The 16733-nt window shown below is 37.8% G+C and overlaps 1 protein-coding gene across 1 annotated transcript; it reads right to left on the reverse strand.

The window, feature by feature from the left end:
- Positions 1–1053: 1053 nt before the first annotated feature.
- Positions 1054–12209, reverse strand: MAP3K19 (mitogen-activated protein kinase kinase kinase 19). Its single transcript, XM_010182632.1, has 9 exons — positions 12181–12209; positions 11847–11917; positions 11224–11308; positions 10206–10447; positions 9502–9545; positions 4896–7349; positions 3526–3675; positions 2632–3329; positions 1054–1120 (listed from the first exon to the last, which is right to left on the reverse strand). Exons 1-9 carry the CDS (start codon positions 12207–12209, stop codon positions 1054–1056), a joined length of 3840 nt encoding a protein of 1279 aa, XP_010180934.1.
- Positions 12210–16733: the final 4524 nt, after the last annotated feature.

Consider the following 16733-nt stretch of genomic DNA (forward strand, 5'->3'; position numbering starts at 1 on the left):
AATTGTATCAAGGTGTATCCATACCTGATGGGGGCAGAAAGGAAGACAGAGCCCAATTCCAGTGTTATCAGTGGTGGGACAAGAAGCAATGGGCACAACCTGGCATACAAGACAGTCTGTTCAAACACAAAAACATTTTCACTAGGAGGGTGGTTGAACACTGGAATGTGCTGCCCAGAGAGGCTGTGAAGTCTCCATCCTTGACAATACTCAAAGGGCCTGAGCAACTGCTTCAGTCAGCCCTGCTCTGAGCAGGGGGGTTGGACCAGAGCATCTCCAGAGGCCCCTTCCAACCCCAACCATTCTGTGACCTGGAACTGCCCATAAAACACACCACTTCATTGAGAACAGACAGTTGCAATGTTTCGATCCATAACTCTAGCCAGACTAGGAAATTATCTTGATGTAAGCTTAATATGGATGCACACCTGTACACATGGATACCTCCTTATTACCGCAGTATCTCGTAGTGATATTGTACCTCAGTAACAAAAGCTTGATATATGTACGCAAAAACTAGTTGTTTGGTTTTTTTTCCACCAGCTAAAATTAAAGGGCCTGTATAGCTAAATAAAAACTTTAGCATGTTTTATGCCAATGTAGTTACATGGTTTGGGGTTCCTGTGGGATCATCACAGGCGCACTATAATGTGAGCTTTCTGCACTGGTAGTGCTTTCTACCAGCAGCCTGTTCCATAGGATTTTACAGACATTGGCATTCCCACATTTCACAGACAAACTGGCATTCCGACTTACCTAGCCTGCCGCATTTCAGAGATGGTGAAGTGTGCTTTATTCTCTTAAAGTCTCTCCAAATACAACAAAACTTGGCTCTGTGTTCACAGTGAAGGAATGCCCACTCCAATGAGCATAGACATCGCAAAAGATGTTACTGTAATCACACTGTTGCCTAAGTACAGACTCCTTGTACACAATTGCTCTCTAGTGATTTCTGCTGTCACTTTAAAGTCCAGTTCCTTCTGATCTTTTTTCACAAATGGAAATTTTTTAATATGGAAAAAGAATACTCATTTGGCAAGAGTTTTGAAAAATTCACAGTCTTCCTTTCAGAAAGGGATGGTCCAGCAACTGCAGAGCAGAAGGGCGTTCATGTTGATCTCTGCATTGAGGGTTTGAAAAATCAGTACATAAAATTACTACACATATCTGTGATGTAATTGTTTGTAAAATCTAAATGCAAACTTAACTTTTTAAATTATTTTCCCAGTCTTTACTAATTTTTAGGGTTTTTGACAAAGCTGGTAGAAAGGAAGGCAGGATTTGTGGGAAGAAACTGTTGGAATTTATTAATCATGTAACTGACATATTTTATTATTAGAGAAATCATCCTTTGTTCCTCTAAATTCCTTCCAAAACTTTGAATAACTCTGCTAATGTGGCTCTTTCAGGCGCACCAAAAATGTATTTGAGGAGAGTGACAATTATTTGTTTCCTGTGTCAATCAGGATGTTCTGACATCTCCAATCAACATCATTCACGTCAAGGACGCCGTTTGGAACTGCAGTATTGTAATTACAATATTGGCTAGCTAAAGCAAAGTGCTTTGGCCTTTTTCAACCCTCAATTTGGAGGAAAACAGAGGAAGGAGTAAAGGCACTTATATTAAGGACATGGTGAGATCATACATTAGAACTTTGCCACCACAGGAGCACCCTGACTTTTGGAAAGTTTTTAAACTTTATTAAAAGTGCTTTATCTCTGTATCTTTCTTCTTACTTAGCAGTTCCTTCTACCTTTTGAACACTGTTCTCTCTGAATCAAAGTATACAGAATGTCTCTATATGCAGACCTCAATTTTCCTGGTTATTTTTCTATGGTTCACAGGAACTGTAACCATACCATAACGATTCTCATCCAGGGACTAGAAATCAGGCTTCCTGCCCTGCCTCCAAGACCACCGCCATACCTACTAACATGCTTCTCTCTAGCCTTCAAATCTGGTCTGTAGAGATACATAAAAAGCTGCTATTAATTTTATAAAGATTACCCACAGAGGTCAGGAACTTAGCTCTTGAGATTAGTAGTCCATTTAAACATCTGGGACAAAGCTAATATTTAAAATAAAGCAAACTCTACAAAAATAATTCTTATCATGGGTGATAACTAGTGGGGTTTTATAAAATATAGATAACTTTATGTTTCAAATGAGCATGCGTTTCCTGGACTGGCAGTGATAACAGATTTTTCTATTGCAGAAGGTAAAAATTAAGTGAAAACGCTTTCATTTAGAACAATGTCCTCAAAATAACTTGGCTGACACAGGCCAATGGGATATTGGAACAGGAGGGCACATCGAAGAAACTGATCAAGCATTTTGTCTAAAACTCAGTGGTGCCATGTTTCTGCATGAAAATTACACAAAAAATAAATGTTGAGTATAAGGCCTACAAAAAGAGAATTTGTGAGGGGTTTTTATACCATTATAGAGAGAAATGTTGTTTTATGTATGCTATTATATAAAGGCTTTCCTGAAATGCTGACAAAAATGCATTTACAATACAGTTTTTCTACATTGTATGCACTGTATAAAAGGTAACCTAAGCTCCCATCAACAATATCTACTGTGCAAACTATCTGCATTTTTCCTTTTTCAATTAAAAATCTACATACCTGGTTAAGCACGCATGCACAAAATCCACTGCAGTGCTGGAGAATCGATCGGGTAGGGAAGGCATCAGACCCCTGTGGGCCCCAATATAGAACATGGCTGCTATCCTATCCATGGAAGCCAGTGGTGGTTTTCCTGTTGCCATCTCAAACACGGTGCAGCCAACACTCCAGATGTCTGATTTTCTTCCATATCCAGATTCACTTATAACTTCTGGTGCCATCCAGTATGGAGTCCCATGCACAGACTTGAGCATCTCGCTCTGTGTGCCACTGAGGCTCGCCCAAGCTAAGCGCCTGGCACAGCCGAAGTCAATTAGCTTTACTATGCCATTGGGCATGAGCATCACGTTATTGCCTTTGATATCTCTATGTACCACACAATTGGCGTGTAAATATGCAACCCCTTGTAGAATTTGTTTTGTGTATTTACAAAGGACAATTTCTGGCAATGGACCAAAACGATTAATAATACTAGAAATTGAGCCGCCGGGAACAAACTCCATGAAAATGCTTAAAATGTTGTCTTCCAGGCAAGTTCCTAAATAAGTTACAATGTTGACGTGCTTCAATGTCTTCAAAAGATCAACTTCCTCATGAAACTTCTGATACTCCTTTTCTGTAGTGAGTTGATCTGATGTATCCAAAACAACTTGTTTTACAGCTATTAATTGTCCCAGGCTTGTCAGACCGCAGTATACCTACAACGAAACTAGCATTTATTAAATTGAAACATAAACCAGAACTGAGTATTTAGTTACTTTAAATGTGTTTGTCATGTTTTATAGCTCGTTATATAATCCAAACTATGTTGAATAGGACAACAGCCAGTTACAAGGTAAGATGTAGCTCAAAAACGACCAGTGCATCTCTTAACTTATTAAGACATTAACTTACCGTGCCATAGGCTCCCTTTCCAAGGACTTCACCTCTTGTCCACATGATAGGATCATTGTTAGGTAAACTGCTTCCTGGTAATTTAGTAGATTCCTCAAAGTTTATCAAGTCACTTTCTTCATTTGATGCCAAAATGTTTTCACTGTAACTCTGCTTGAAAGATGATGGTCAGTGCGGAGAGAAAGCAGAGAGGAAAAGAAAGGCTTCAGATTATCTTTACTTTTTCTGTAAAAAGTAATTTTTACCTGGCATGACTCTTCTCTATAGATATACATACATACATACATATAGATAGATATACTCATTGCTCAGCTCATCAATACAATCACTGTACTAAGTAAGACTGTTTAGATATTTTCAATAAGTAAGATGAGGTAAATATATCACAGTAGTGCATAACCAGAAGATTATACATCTTTTTCCATTGCCAGGAAGACAGCAGAAGGAACATTTAAAAAAACAGGATATACATCAGCTTACTACATTTTTTGTCACATAGCTATAGTTTGCTAAGCTAAAGAATGAATGTAACTATTGTCTTTCTCTAGGTAACACATGTAACCCAAGTGTGGTGAAACCAATTTGGACATGACTTCACAGAAAGAGGAGACTGCTTCAGAAATATGGTAATAATTACTCCATCTAGCCCTGGAGCTCCCTAGGAGAAGTGAGAATAGAAGTATAATTGGCACCTGTGTCTGCAGAAGCATAAGGAAGTGTATCAACATGTAGTGAAATAAATTTCCTTATAAATGTGTAATTTAAATAGGCAAAAAGCTAACAGGGGCAGGGAGAAGCAGCACTGGTAGATAAGCACCTTAGGAGGTGAAGGTTCTTAACTGACTTGGGCACCAGAATCTAAGCCGCCCGAGCTTGAAGTTTTGGTTAAACATTAAACAGCCTTAAATCTGATAAGCCAATACTTGCAGTTCATACCTAGAAATGTATCTGGTTGCACTCAGGGATTCAAGGAAATTGCCCCCTTGGATATAAAAGAACCATTTGTAGTGTCTTCTCATATTCCTAAGGTGCCAAGATCTCAAGAGCTTTTGCCTTGCCCCAGCACCTTTCTGTACAGCTCTTCAGTTAAAATAGCCTCTCCTTTTTAATTCACAATTTCTCAACTTATCTTGACCTATCATATAAGCCTCGAGAGCTATTTCTGTCATGCCTTAGTATCATCTGGCTTGTGTCCTGACATGCAGCCTCTAACATGGGTATTCTCAACTGAGCACTGGAAGAATCAGTGGGCAGCTGGCTCAAGGAAAAGAGACTTGATCAGTAATGAGCACGTATTTCCTATCTTTCATCCAAATTTGTGTTGAAGCATCACTCAAAGGAGCTAGCAAGTTACAAGAAATTACCTTTACCTTCTCTGGAGCACTATTTAATATTGCTCCATCTCCATTCATATTTTCTTCTTCTTTAGTACGTGTATTTTGCATTTGAGAAACTGTATTTTTTGTTCTTGAAGAGTTGATGTCTTTTTCTTCAAGCATTAGCAATTCTTCGGCCAGACAACAAAGCAAGTCATCAGTCATATCTTTATTATTTTCCCAGGACAGACTGTTTTGACTTGTCTGGAAACTGGGTCTTGTAACGCTTTTTGTCTGAATCAGTGAAGCCTGAGCCAATTCATTTGCCAGACCACTGTTTTGAGGTGTGTACGGCCAGCTGGGGTTTATTTGTTTTGTAAGAGATTGACACTCCAGTCTTTCTGAAAAGGGCAATGCTTCATGTTTATTTACAGACTTGAAGGAGGCCTGGTTTGATTCCAGGCCTTTGCAGCCATCCATATCCACCCTGCAGTGGGGTACACAAATGTTCTGGTCTGTTGTTAGTAGACTGCTACTTAGAGTAACACAGTCTGTGTAGTCTTTATCACTGAACTGAAGAAAATTCTGGCTACAGGTAGCAGCTCTCTGATGGCTGGATACATCCTGACTGTTTAAAGTCTGTTCTAAAGAGACTTCTTTAATAGTTGATAAGTTTGAATTTGAAAAAAAATTATTTTGCTTGGTTGACTGAGAAAGCTTTTCTAAAAATACAAGCTGATGATCTGCGTCTTCATCAACCAATGTTATGTTCCCTGAAGTGTTTATTTGACAATCTGAGTCTGAAGTTGTTACATTATCTTGTTCTGTGTTGCTGTCACTCAACTCTGTACTTCTGTCCTTTGTAATTAAACCTTTCTGCTTCTGTTTAGTGCCAGGTATGGTCTTCTTTGGCTTAGAATATTTTCTCTTTTGAGTGTCTTTTACTCGGCTGCTCTCTCTCCTGTTACTGCAGGTAGATCTGCAGGTGCTGGCACTGCATCTCCCAGATGGAGCAGAACAAACATCTCTATAAAATTTGTTCTCCTGTTGATCAAGCTCACGCATGTGGCAGTAGACAGGAGTTCCAAACATTTCATAAATACCTGGGCCTTGGTCATTTGAATTTATTTTCTTGAACATGTCACTGTATTTCAGATGTACGAAATTGGAAGCAGACTGTGCCTGCGGTAGAGAAAGTGGAGTAACAGGTTTCTTTAAGATAACCGAAGTTTTGCAATTGCAGGAGAAACTTTGCTTTTTAAGTTTCTGAGCACTCTGAGCAAAATGGTCTTTGTCCAGTTGAGAGGGTTTATTTTGACACTTCAGGGAAGTCTCAGGTTCCACATGTGGCAGTTTCAAAGACGGAAAAATCTGACTCTTGGCATTACATTTTGTGGAAATCTCATCAGAAACAACTAAGTCTTCAGATACCTTTGTCTTGCTACTCATTTTAGATTTTGATGAATATTTATTTCTATTCATCTTCATTTTACTTTTGTCATTTTCTTTGCGAGCAAGAATGTTGAAGCTCTGAGTAACATGAGGAGGCAGGCTGCGAACAACATTCCTCTTCGTGGCAGGTTGTTTAGCAATGTGTGGTTCCCTAGCTGGTTTTTGTTCTGAGAATGTAACATGAACAACAGGTACAAGCTCACTTCGGTCTTTTGAAGTTGCTTCTGACATTGCTTCTTTTTGCATTTCAGATTCAGAGACAAAAACATTATTTTCTGTTTGTTTTCCAGAATGATCTTGCACTTCTACTCCAGGAATTACTGCAGCTACAGAATTATCTTCTAAGGCATGGTAGGCCTCTACCGCTTCATTTTTACAGAGGGAATCTAAATCGTGATTGACAAGCACAAAGTTCATACTCTCAGCATCTTCATGTGGTCTATAATCCAGTACAATCTCTCTAGCATCTCCTCCTTCTAGATCAGCTGTACAGCAACTCTCTGCTCGCTCTTTATCGCCAGCTCTCAAGGTAACTCTGTTGCTTGACATTGTAAATGTTGTCTGAGCTGTGAATATTCCAGAGTTTGTCAGAGCATTACTTGAACTCAAATAGGGATGGCCATCATTGTAAAAACTGGCTTGGGTCATAAGATCTACATTCTTACAAACCACTGAGAACTGGTACTCCATCTGGTCATTCTTTTCAGTATTGGTAGGTACATCAGCTTCCCTCCATTTCAAATTGCTTGTAATTTCTTCTTTCTTATTACTAAGGTAATTACAATAGTTATTGATGCTGAAGTAGTACAGGTCTTTCACTGGAGTGAACTTATCAGAAACAGCAGTCACTATCAGGTCTGATGACTTTTCTGTGTATCTTTTTATTAGATTGTCTAATTGATACTGATTAAATTCAATAACTGGTTTTATAGGTTGCGGAATGGAGTTCATAATATTCAAAATATTTCTGATGTTGGTGCTTTCAAGGACATTATCCTCTAGAAGAGCAAGATGAATTGTTCTTACAGGCTGAAATGTCACTGGTGGCAAATGAAACTGGAATTTCCATAAGAAACATTAATAACATGCTACACAACAGATACAGGTAAAACCTAGCCAGTAAGAAACAAGCAGACTAAGAAAAAAATCAGAAAAGGATTATTCTTTTATATATTCCCATATTTAGCCTAATACAAAGTATAATATCAAACCCCTGAGAAAATACATTCATTTTCTCACATTCATATATGAACTTTTTCACATCCATATATGATTTTTCTTTCACATCCAGAATTATTTCTAAGTATTTAATAGTACAGAAGGTGGGATCCTTTGCTATAAGGCACAAGGAATTCTCCATGATTTAAAAAAAAACAAAACCAAACTTTCTCCACACTAAAATAATCTTGTCAGTTATTAACTATGTCTTATGCCACATAGCATGTTTGCTACAGGAATTCAAAGGCTGGTCAGTGACCTCTTGTGCCAAAGTTTCCTTCTTGCTGTGCACTGAGTGAGAGCCCCACTCATATGCCGATATTTAAAGTCCTTTAATGCAACTCTCCACAGTGTGCTGACACCAGTAATTACATTCCCAATGGAACTAGATCTCATGTAAGCAATTTTTAAAAAGCAAAAGCTAGACTGTTGTAACAGAATGCAATTTTATCCATGGAGAAAACAATTATTACAAATTATTTATAGGTTTTAAAATACATTACTATAAATGTAAACATGATCTTCCATATGTTTTATGTAGTCTTATTCCAAAAACTGCTACACACAGCTCACAGCGTTGAGCTGTTTAGCTCACAGAGTTTTAAGTACACTGGAGGACAGCACAGCCTGCACTTCACTTTCAGGGACGTTAAATGGATAGCTACCCAAAGGCCATTTCTATATGGCAGCTAACACAGCAGTCTGGTGTGTGTGGGATGTATTTTGAAAGGTACCATGTAACTTTGAAATAGTACAGAGCTGAGAATTGGAGTACTTTGTTGCGTTTATTCAGATTAACAGTGAGAATAATTTCTGAAAATAATATTTCTGTTCTTTTTCTTACAGGAAATGGAGAAAAAATAAGCTTTAACATAGTTATATTTTTATGCAATGAATAGAATAGAAATAGTCACACGGTCACATGCTCTGCATGTCTATTTTAAACACCAGTTTGCAATCTGCAGGAATTTTTTGTTTGCATTCCAAGGGCAAACTGAGGTTTGAATGTGCCAGGAAAAGCAATGCATACTGGTTTGAAATTTACAGTTCTGAAGGCTCTGTCTAGTGTGCATGGTGCATTGATAGGAATGCTCATTTTAGCCCAAATGATATGCCTCTAGAAAGCATCAGAGCCTAAGACATGAAATACAGCTTTATTAAATCACACTAAGGTCAGTTAAATTATTTTTCTTAAACGTTTCTCTCCATTTGAAATTTTTTTTTCCATAGCTCTTTTCATGATCTTCTGTCAGAACTCTTGCTATTACTTCTATACTCTTCTTTACTTTTTTCCTGTGATTGCTGTTGTATTCTGTAGTGGCTTCACTAAAGTATACGGCCGATTCAACAAGTCAAGTCTTTTGTACAAAGGGATATTAATTCATAGCCATAAAGACCAAATGATCTTTTTTCTAAATACGGTGTATTTGATCTTTTGTAACTTTTAAGGCTCATGTGGTGCGAAGCACTGAAACATAAAATTGCTAGTTTGTTTGTAAGTACAAAAGTTTTGTCAGGAATCCTATTTACATTTATCACAAAATTTCATGTCAAATATGTTTAATCCTAAAACCTAATTTTTTATTTGCTAACACAATAAATTTCAGCAGTCATCTAATATCAAGACTGTAATTCAATTTGGCTTTAATTTTAAATTGCCACTCAATATAACATGTTTAACATATGGGATGCACATACTTCAACTTACATGTTTGTATTTTAAAAGGTTTTATATCTTTTTTAACTTCCAATCCTTTACCCCCAAAAATCCCTGATGTAACACCTTACTGACAAATTGTTGGTATACATCTGAATATTTGCTGACACATACATATATAAAATATATGCAAAAATACTTCATGTTCATCCAAAAAACCTGAAGACTTAACACAGGAAACTACCTACATTTCTTCTGTATTTCTATTTTTAAGGTTTTGAAAGCTTATAATACTTTTAACGCTGTTCAGTTTTATACATAATACGATCTTACCTCAGATCTCTTGTTCTCGGGTGTTAGCATTGTTATACTTAACCCTTTAAAAACAAAAGAAATGAAATATTAATTTGATATTTTTAAGCAGACTACAATTTTAATTTATAAATTAATTTCAAACTATAGGGTTCTGGGCACCAAGAGTCTGCCTGATACGTGGTTGCAGGACTATGCTATAAATCTGCTATGCAGAAAACAATTGTAAGTTTTAAGTAATTTAGTTCTGATACTGAACTTTACCATTCCATTTTCTATATAGAATCATAAAAGACGATAATTTCAAAACACTTTGACTCTAATAATTTAAGCAACTATTTCTCCTCAATTTCAGACGTGTGCTAACTTCAATATGTGGCTAATTAATATTGCCACTATGAGAAAAAAATGAAAGAGCTGCCATCATGGCCCCACTCCAGCTGCACAGAATTACACTTTACATTCTGTGGGCTCAGTTTCATTATACAGAATAACAGGAATGGTGAAATCTGTCATTGCTTCTCTTTAACTCCTCCATTCTGCAAACACACACACACACATATAAATAGAGAAGAGGGTCAACAAGGCTGAAGTCTATGTGAAGAAGTCAAATAGACATAAAGACAACAAAGTTTATAGAAAAGGACTTCTAAGGCTTTCCCATCTAATTTTATAAGCAATACATAACTTTATTTTAAAGTTGTGACTTTAAAAATTGAACTTACTTTGTTGTATTTGTGCTTTTATTAACTGAAAAGCCTCTAAATCCATAAATGATTTCGAAATATTAGATTCTCGGCATGAGGCCTGTAGCAGAAAGCTGAAGTCAAAGCCACATCCCACACTGTCTTTCTTCAGGAAGAAAGGTAAAGAAGTGTGATGTCTCATCTGTAATGCTAACTGATTTTCACTTGGAAAACAAGCCACTTCATGATCTGGCCACGGTCTGTATATTGGTGCTATTTGGCTAAAAGGCAAAAACAAACAGTGTGAAAACAAGTGGGAGGAGCCTAATCAGTTCACATGACTGGAGGATAATGTGAACGAGAAGTCTGTAAGACCCAAGAGTGCCAAACCACCTCCTCTTTCTTCATCTGTCTGGGAAGTTGAGGCTCTCTCTGGAAGCGATGCCAGAGTTTGACCACAAGTGAGAACAAATTACAAAAAACGTAAACAGAGCAACAATAGGAATTAAAAAACATATTGTCCACCTTGACAAAAACTGATTGCTTCCACTATGTATTTTTTATGAATCATCAGGAAAGGGTGTCAGAAGAATTCTGAAGACCAGATGTGCCTTTGTTACTTATAAAATACGATATGGCCTGCCTGAAAGAATAGAGGCAGCATGAACAAGCCTCAGATTTCTGCCACCTGGTTTCTGAAGAATGAAAAATCCAAATATGGAAAAAGATAAATACTATGACTGAAAACAGGTACAAAAATATAGTCTAAGTTAATCTTAAAGCTGTATGCAAGATAATTGTCTAGTTTTAATATGATGTAAAACCATATACCATATGGTTTTTCATATTACACCAAATAATTTGTTCATCTAGTGCAATATCCTGCCTCCAGCCATGGCTAGTCATTGATGTTGGGAAGACAGAATCACTTCACAACAGATATAGCTGTACATCACATCTGGCACTAAGGAAATATTTTCTTACTCATAGACTACTACCTGCTTTGTCTCCCTTTTTTTGCTTACCCAACTGCAAATTAAATATTAATACTACTTACCTATTTTTTCCTAGAGCTTTGTATGACTGATGCATTTCTTTCATTATCTTATCTGCATTCTGGAGAACAACACCACTTTCACAACCTGCAACAATACATTAGTATTTGCATAAAAGCCGTGTAATTCACTGAGCAGTAACACAAAGCAAATGCAGTTATTTTTGGCCATTAAAATATTATTATAAAGAAATACAGGAAGTAACTTATCAGGAAAAGAAAGAAGAACCTGTTTCATTTGACCAAGACATGTACACATACTTCCTGTTACAATTTTTGGAAATGTGAAGGCATAAATCTGAATTATTTTTTGTTATTTAGATGACTGTATTAATTCAATGTACTATAAAGGCAGAGAACATCTAAAATAATTCCAGTTACAGCTCCTATTTCAGCAGAACAGAAATCTAAGAAAAATACTGACAGAAACTCTACAAAAATAGAGCATTTAAAACCAAAACAAATCTCAGGGCTTTTCAAAGGTGGAAAATAAATCTGAATTTGACTTCAATTTTTTTGTGGTTACTTGATTTTGACAAGCAGCCAGATTTCAAATGAACGTTGTCCTTTTTCTCCTTCAGATCCCACATGTAATACTTTTTATATAGAAACTTTGGTTAGAATACCTTCTTTTCTTTTCCTCTTATTTTGTTGGTTGTCAGACATACTGTCCTTACGTGTATTAAGGTCCGGAAACCTGAAAAAATGTTTTGTTAATTGATTTCCAATCACATGTACAAAGCAGTAGCTTATATTTCATTATTTCAGGGCTACAAGTAACACAAAAGCAACATTTTAAAATTACTTGAAATTATTAAAAATTGTATAGTTTAACTTAACATCCAATGCCCAGTACAGAACCAAACAGTCCAGACAATTTTTATCGCTAAAAACTCAACATATGCTATGTTGAGTAAGACATGAAAGCTGACAGTATTGTTTTGTTGGTATCACCCTTACCATTGGACCAGCAAGTCAACAATTCCCATTTGGGAGATAATTGCATTTTTAACATATTACTGAGAAACCAGTTCCTACTTAACTGTGTATCTTTCGCTACTCAGTCAGAACTATCTCCAGCAAAAGAGGTTCAACATCCAAAACTCAGAGTACAGAATAGCTTGTACACAGCAGCCTTAACAAATCTCTTTGATAGCTTGTTCCAAAGAAATATGAAGTCAACTGCAATATTTCTATAAATTTCAGAGAAGTATGTAATTTACTGTGTAAGTAATTTTTAAGTATGTAATTAAGATGTAATTGGCCAATAATAAGGTCTAGTTTTAAACATATGTTCAAACTTAGCTGGCCATTTTTCTCTACAGAGAGAGTGCATCCAGACTGATTTGACTGAAAACACTAACAAAAACCTCGTTGACAAGGTATGAACTTCATGCCTTTTCTCAGACCTATTATAATTTAATAAATACATGAACAGCAATGTATTATCTCAGAATTTTTACAAAAAAGGTAATTTTTTAAACGTGTCTTTAAATTGTACACATTATAAAAAATAACTAGCCATTACATTATTGCCTTTTGGTGTTGCTATTGAATTTCTGTTACCTCTGCCAGGCACCTGACTTAATTTTATACAAGCAAGGATCACTAGGCGAGACAGAGTTAGCTTGCTAACTTATTAGTAGTAAACATTTGTTTCTCACTTGAAACTATTTTATTGTCAAAAATAGCATCTTAACCATGAGTGTACCTTTCTGTGAGCATCTGAGCACCTCTGCATGTTTAGAAAAATATATGATTCAAATTGTATTACATTTATAAAACCAAAACACCTTACAGTTTACACTAAAATGGCGATACAAATGTTTGATATTTTAACTCCTGCTTGTTGAGAGACAACAGTAGCTCAAGGAAATTAATAACAGAGCTACCTGTGTACCATCTGTAGTCTGGCTTCATAAACTGCTGGCCTGCTCTGAGGATATATGAGCTCTCTACACCTATATGAGAGGCTTAAAAGATATTTCCATCAGGATTCCCAAATAATGCTTTGATATCTTTAGAGAACAGTTTTCCAACCTTGAATCACTCCATATAGAGCTTAACTCATCCATAAATAATTGCTCACATATTCAAAGTTATGCTTTTACAGCATTTCTAAATTCAGACAGAAACACTAGTAAGAATAATGTTCATTGTGAGTACTTGCACCTTGTATTTTCAGTTTAACCTAATAGGATTTTTGAGGTGATCTACAAGCCCCCAGTAGGAAAGTCAAAAAATAAACATTTGAAAAGGTTGATCTCAGGAAATCAAAACAGCAAGTACTTTCTCACTTTGTACAATGATTTTCTACACCTTACAGAATCACAGAATATTAGGAGTTGGAAGGGACCTTGAAAGATCATCCAGTCCAACCCCTCTGCCAGAGCAGGATCACCAGACCAGGTTGCACAGGAACATGTCCAGGCGGGTTTTGAATGTCTCCAGAGAAGGAGACTCCACAACCTCTCTGGGCAGCCTGGTCCAGTGCTCTGTAACCCTTACAGTAAAAAAGTTTTTCCTTTACAAATTTATAAACATGAATGAGGTCACCCCTCAGTCTCTTCTTCTCCAAGCTAAAGAGCCCCAGCTCCCTCGGCCGCTCCTTATAAGGGAGATGCTCCACTCCCTCCATCATCTTTGTGGCTCTGCTGGACTCTTTCAAGCAGTTCCTGTCCTTCTTGAACTGAGGGGCCCAGAACTGAACACAATATTCCAAATGTGGTCTCATCAGGGCACAGTAGAGAAGAAGGAGAACCTCTCTGACCTACAATCACACTCCTCCTGATACACCCCAGGATGCCATTGGCCTTCTTGCCCACAAGGGCACATTGCTGGCTCATGGTCATCCTGCTGGCCACCAACACCCCCAGGTCCTTTTCTGCCTGGCAGCTCCAGCCACTCGTCCCCAAGCCTGTAGCGCTGCATGGGGTCATTGCGACCGAAGTGCAGGACCCAGCACTTGGCCTTGTTGAAGCTCATACAGTTGGCCTCAGACCATTGATTCAGCCTATGCAGGTTCCTCTGCAGAGCCTTCCTACCCTCAGGCAGATCAACACTCCCTCCCAACCCAGTGTTATCGGCAAACTTGCTGAGGGAGCACTCAGAACACAGTATGTATTTGGAATTACTTAATACATATAACATATATATGTTAATTTAAAACTTTTAATCTACTGTAGCCATATTCCTGGTATAAATGGCATTTCTTTCTGAAAAAAATTGTACCTTTTGGTAAACAAGTAAAGCTGATTGTTGTTGAAAAAAACACTTAACAGATCAAAATAGATTAACCTCCTCCCCACACTTTTAATTGGAAATGCCACCATTGTGATTTTAAGCTTTTATGTTGTTTCATATTATTATAGCACTGGGAATAAGCTGTCCTAAAACACAGTTTTTTCCAGACAAAGATGCTTTTATTAGGCTTTACCCTCAATTAGAAGATTGTAATGAACCATTCCCACAACTAACCAGCAATTAATGAGGAGCTCCCTCACAAATTCCTATTCTTAATTTAGTAATAAATACCTATTTTTTTCTTCGCAGCTGGGCTCATGGCTCTCAGAAATGCTACAAATGTACGAGGAAAAACACCTAATGTCAAAGTACTACCAATGGAAAGATGTATGTAACAGATGGAAAGTAACAATCAATGTAGCTGTCTGTCCATGAGGAATTGATCCATTTCAATGTCACTACAGAGGTCAGTGGGAATTAAAGGGCTATGTGGATTTTGTTGGATTCAGTAGCATTTTGCCACTCAGTACTGCTAGTCGGGAAAAGAATTATGCTTTTGTTTCTGATTCTGTCAGCAAAAAGTATAATTACTTGGCAACATGCAGCAGCCTTCCCAAGAGATTCATGCATTTATCTTACATTAATTTAAATTTTTAGAACAATTTTATATGACACTTTTTATCTGAGGAATGTGCATTATTTTATAAATGCTGATACTAAGCTATGTAACAGCCTAACATCAGACAGTATTGCTATTCTTAGTTTACACTAGAGGAAACAGCAACAAGTTGAATGACCTATAACTAACTTTGACTGTCCTGCAGCTGATGACCAGGGTCATCTGTGCAAAAGTAGCTATAGAAGTCAGCACTCAATTTCTCATCCTTGTGCTAAACATCAGATAATCCATTAAAATCTTTATCCTATTATATTAGTCTGTTAAGAGTCATATTGAGTGGTGAACTTCTTCAAACTTTACATTTTTGGGGGATACACAAAAAAACCCCTTCAAAATAATAACTGAAAAGGTTCTATGAAAAGGTACAAACAGTGTCTTACCTGGTGTTTCAATAGCAAAGTGTGAAAGAGGCACAGCAACTCAAAGAAAAGTTACAGAACATTTTTTAAGCCCACAGCTGTCTTCCTTTGCTTGAAAGCAAAATATTCAAACAGTAATTACATATACTCTGATTTTATTTTCGGCGTGTTTTTCCTGACCGCGAAGCAAGTAGTGCTTATTTCTGAAGCAGGCTCTTCTGCAGGCAAATCCTGCAGGCAGCTCCGGCTACAGGAGGCTGCTGAGTTTACACCAAGTTGCCAAGGCAACTTCCCCCCCCAGGGGCATTTTGCTTGGAGGAGTTCAATTCAAAGAGCGGCGGTGACCTGTGAAAGCAAACATAGCTGAAATAAATTGTAGCATTTTAAGCTCTGATCACAAGAAGGTTCTTTCAGCAACCAAAACAAAGCATATTTCTCTCTTCTGTTTGTTTCTATGCTTTTACTACTTTATCTATTTCTACATAATTTCAACTTTGCAGTCGGTCCCCTCACCTAAACGTTTCCTGTTACTCATAAATAGTTTTTTTATCTCCTTTCTGGCAGCCTTAAACAGTAAAATTCAAGTATACTTTTTCTTTTTTTTTTAAGTAGCAGGCTGTGCTAAGAGGGAAGAAAGGATAAAAAGAGATTTAAAAAACAAAAAAAACCAAACAAGCAAACAGCGATACAAACGGGCTCAGGTTAAGTTGAAGTGGTTTTGAAAGGAACTGGTTTGATGGATGCCAGAGGGGCTGGGATGCACTACCCCAGCACACGGTGACAGGGTGGCACAAGTGAGAGGGGGGCACACACAGACTGCTTTGCTTTAGGCTGGACCAGGGAACCAGGCTTGGAGGACACCTCGGCTCCTGGCTGACCTAAGGGCCGTGTATTATTACTGCTGTGTTCACAGGTACCCGGCACAACCGGACTAATGGTGACAGGCAAGCCCCGGGGACACGGGGACACGGCCCCCCAGCCGCTAAAAACATTTTGTTTACCCCCTCAAGCTGTCCGTGATGGAGCCGGAGAGTCTCTGGGAGCAACTCAGCCTCAGACCGCTGCGAGGTAACCACTCCAGCGGGCGCCTTCTCGGCACCGTCCCTCAGACGCTTCATCCAGCCGCCAACACCGCACAGGTGTCCCCTCCTACGGAGGGCTGCGGGGAAAGGCGTCCAGAGGGTGGGAAGGCTCCACTGCCGTGGCGGGGAGCCGGGGAGTGAGGACGAGTG

Source organism: Mesitornis unicolor, unplaced genomic scaffold (genome assembly GCF_000695765.1).
Source record: "Mesitornis unicolor isolate BGI_N332 unplaced genomic scaffold, ASM69576v1 scaffold31070, whole genome shotgun sequence".
In the NCBI taxonomy this organism is placed as follows: Eukaryota; Metazoa; Chordata; class Aves; order Mesitornithiformes; family Mesitornithidae; genus Mesitornis; species Mesitornis unicolor.